The sequence below is a fragment of the Sinocyclocheilus grahami genome, unplaced genomic scaffold, assembly GCF_001515645.1.
Source record: "Sinocyclocheilus grahami isolate Dianchi unplaced genomic scaffold, SAMN03320097.WGS_v1.1 scaffold872.1, whole genome shotgun sequence".
NCBI classification, from domain to species: domain Eukaryota; kingdom Metazoa; phylum Chordata; class Actinopteri; order Cypriniformes; family Cyprinidae; genus Sinocyclocheilus; species Sinocyclocheilus grahami.
In genome coordinates, this window is record NW_015506051.1 from 393818 (window position 1) to 396317 (window position 2500).

At 43.4% G+C, this 2500-nt stretch overlaps 1 protein-coding gene across 1 annotated transcript in view; it reads left to right on the plus strand.

The window, feature by feature from the left end:
• LOC107563401 (receptor-type tyrosine-protein phosphatase S-like) overlaps positions 1–2500 on the plus strand; it is a 77146-nt gene that overhangs the window by 32154 nt on the left and 42492 nt on the right. The window contains exons 6-7 of the mRNA XM_016248269.1: positions 841–1029; positions 1906–1914. Coding sequence (XP_016103755.1) covers positions 841–1029; positions 1906–1914 — 198 coding nt within the window. The remainder of the gene's footprint in view (positions 1–840; positions 1030–1905; positions 1915–2500) is intronic.

Consider the following 2500-nt stretch of genomic DNA (forward strand, 5'->3'; position numbering starts at 1 on the left):
TCAGCTGTTTCAGTCTCTTTCTCACTGTTGTTTCCAGACAGGTTTCCCAAACCCTCCTGAGGTGTAGATATCAAATCTCTCAGTGATGCTGACATCAGAGAGACTAACCGGCTGTTATATTCACAGTTACTTCTGTTTCTAGCTCACTTCCTAATCTAGTTGTCTAATAAACCTGCCATTGTATGTTTTGATTATTGTTGGCTCTTTGACGAATCGCATTTGTTCCTCTTTTGTAAGTCGCTTGGGATAAATGCGTCTGCTAAATGCATAAATGTAAATGAAGGACGTTGCCAGACCCTTTTTACTGATGTAAAATATGATGACTGTATACTGATCTGAGAATGATTTTCTCTGGTAATCAGCTGTTTAGAACCAGGGTTTGCAGTAAGGTCTGAATTTGTTTTATGATTTATTTTGATGAATTCATGCGTAATTCACTCACACTGATTTCACACACCATAATACTAACAGGATATTTTACAAGACAGAAAACAACAAGAGCGGCACATGAGGTGGATATTTCATAATCCGAAACAAAACATGCAAATGTCTTTTATTTATCAGCAGGGAAGCCGCTCGGCAATTCACATAAATATATACATAAGAGTATCAAAATATCGGGACAGTTTTCTGATGAACGCATAGAAACGCTGCTGTGTAAATGTGTTTCTGCTGTTTACTCTGACCTGTCTCTTGGAATGTTTCAGCGGACTCTTATTCTTGTAGTTTATGGTGTGTACGTCATGCATGTGAGTGCTTTCTGTCTGAAACATGTGAACACAGCAGAAACTCATGCCTGTGCGATGCGTCTCATTAAACGCTTGCTCCGCTCTCCTGCAGAGGACCTGCTGCCCTTCGGCTTCCCCAGCATCGACATGGGCCCGCAGCTGAAGGTGGTGGAGCGAACAAGGACCGCGACCATGCTGTGTGCCGCCAGCGGGATTCCCGATCCAGAGATCTCCTGGTTCAAGGACTTTCTGCCCGTGGAGCCGGCGCTCAGCCAAGGACGAATCAAGCAGCTGCGATCAGGTACATCAGAGGCTTTCTCCTCTTCTCTGTGATGGTGGAGATACGGCCGTGTTTCAGACCAGCTCAGATGATGACGTCGGGACTCTGAATGAAGGGAGTGATTGCTGAGACAGAGGTCTCCTCTCGATTACGCTCGCGCTCACAGCAAGCTGCTGAAGTGAGCCGGTGTTTGGATAGGCCGTAGTTTCTGACATGACCACTTACTTTGAGATTTTAAGCACAGCCAGGAGTAAATTGCATGACGGGAATGTGTTTACTGTAAGCGTCAGCTCTCAAGATGTGCTTTTTATAGCCTCGTTCAGGGTGAATATGGGAGAAAATTGACCGTTGGCGTTGTTTTTAAACTATGATTCATCCTGTGCTAAGAATTGAAGAGCATGCACATAACGACTGAATTCACCCTGTATGTTTCTGATTAAGCATTAAGCATGTTTAATATATTCAGCTGTTTATGATGCATCTCTCTGGAGCTGTGATTGATCAGATATATGAATAATGGCGTTTATAACTGTATAAACATTTGTTGATTTTCTCCATCGCTGTGCTTGTTTCACGTCTCTCGAATCACTTCACGCTCACTCGTAAAACCATTTATGCTTAGATCAGTATTTCATCTCCATATGTTGATTTATTTGGTAAGTAGTCGTATAATAAGCAGGATCATGTACAAGGTTTGTTCGCTGATTGTACATTATCCCTCACTTATACACGCACATGTATATATATATACATAAATCTAATTGTATGATTAATGTATATGATTATATATAGTAGTGATATATAATCGGTTTGATGTGTGAGTGTTGTATGAACTGCTGTCACTCAAAGCTTTCGTTGTGTTTTTTTCTCATTGTGTGTTCGGTGTGTTTTTCTCAGGAGTCTTTGGTGAGTATCTGTTTTTTTCTAGACCAACCAAACTCCTCCTTTAATCCCGCGGTTTGATGGCGCTCCGCTCATGTCATCCTGCGTTAAACATGCCCCTCGTCCCCCGATCCTCCTAATGAACCTGATCTCTGTTCCCTAATGAGAGGTGAAGCCGAGCTCGACAGCAAAACACACCGCAGACATCAGGAGACACTTGTTTTAGTGCAGACTCCAGAAACAGTTCATAATTCATCAAAAATAGATCGCACTCACACACACACACACACACACACACACACTCTCTCTCTCACACTCACACACACACACACACACACACTCTCACACACACTCTCTCTCTCTCACACACACACACACACACACTCTCACACACACTCTCTCTCTCTCACACACACACACACACACACTCTCACACACACTCTCTCTCTCTCACACACACACACACACACACTCTCACACACACTCTCTCTCTCTCACACACACACACACACACACTCTCACACACACTCTCTCTCTCTCACACACACACACACACACACTCTCACACACACTCTCTCTCTCTCACACACACACACACACACACTCTCAC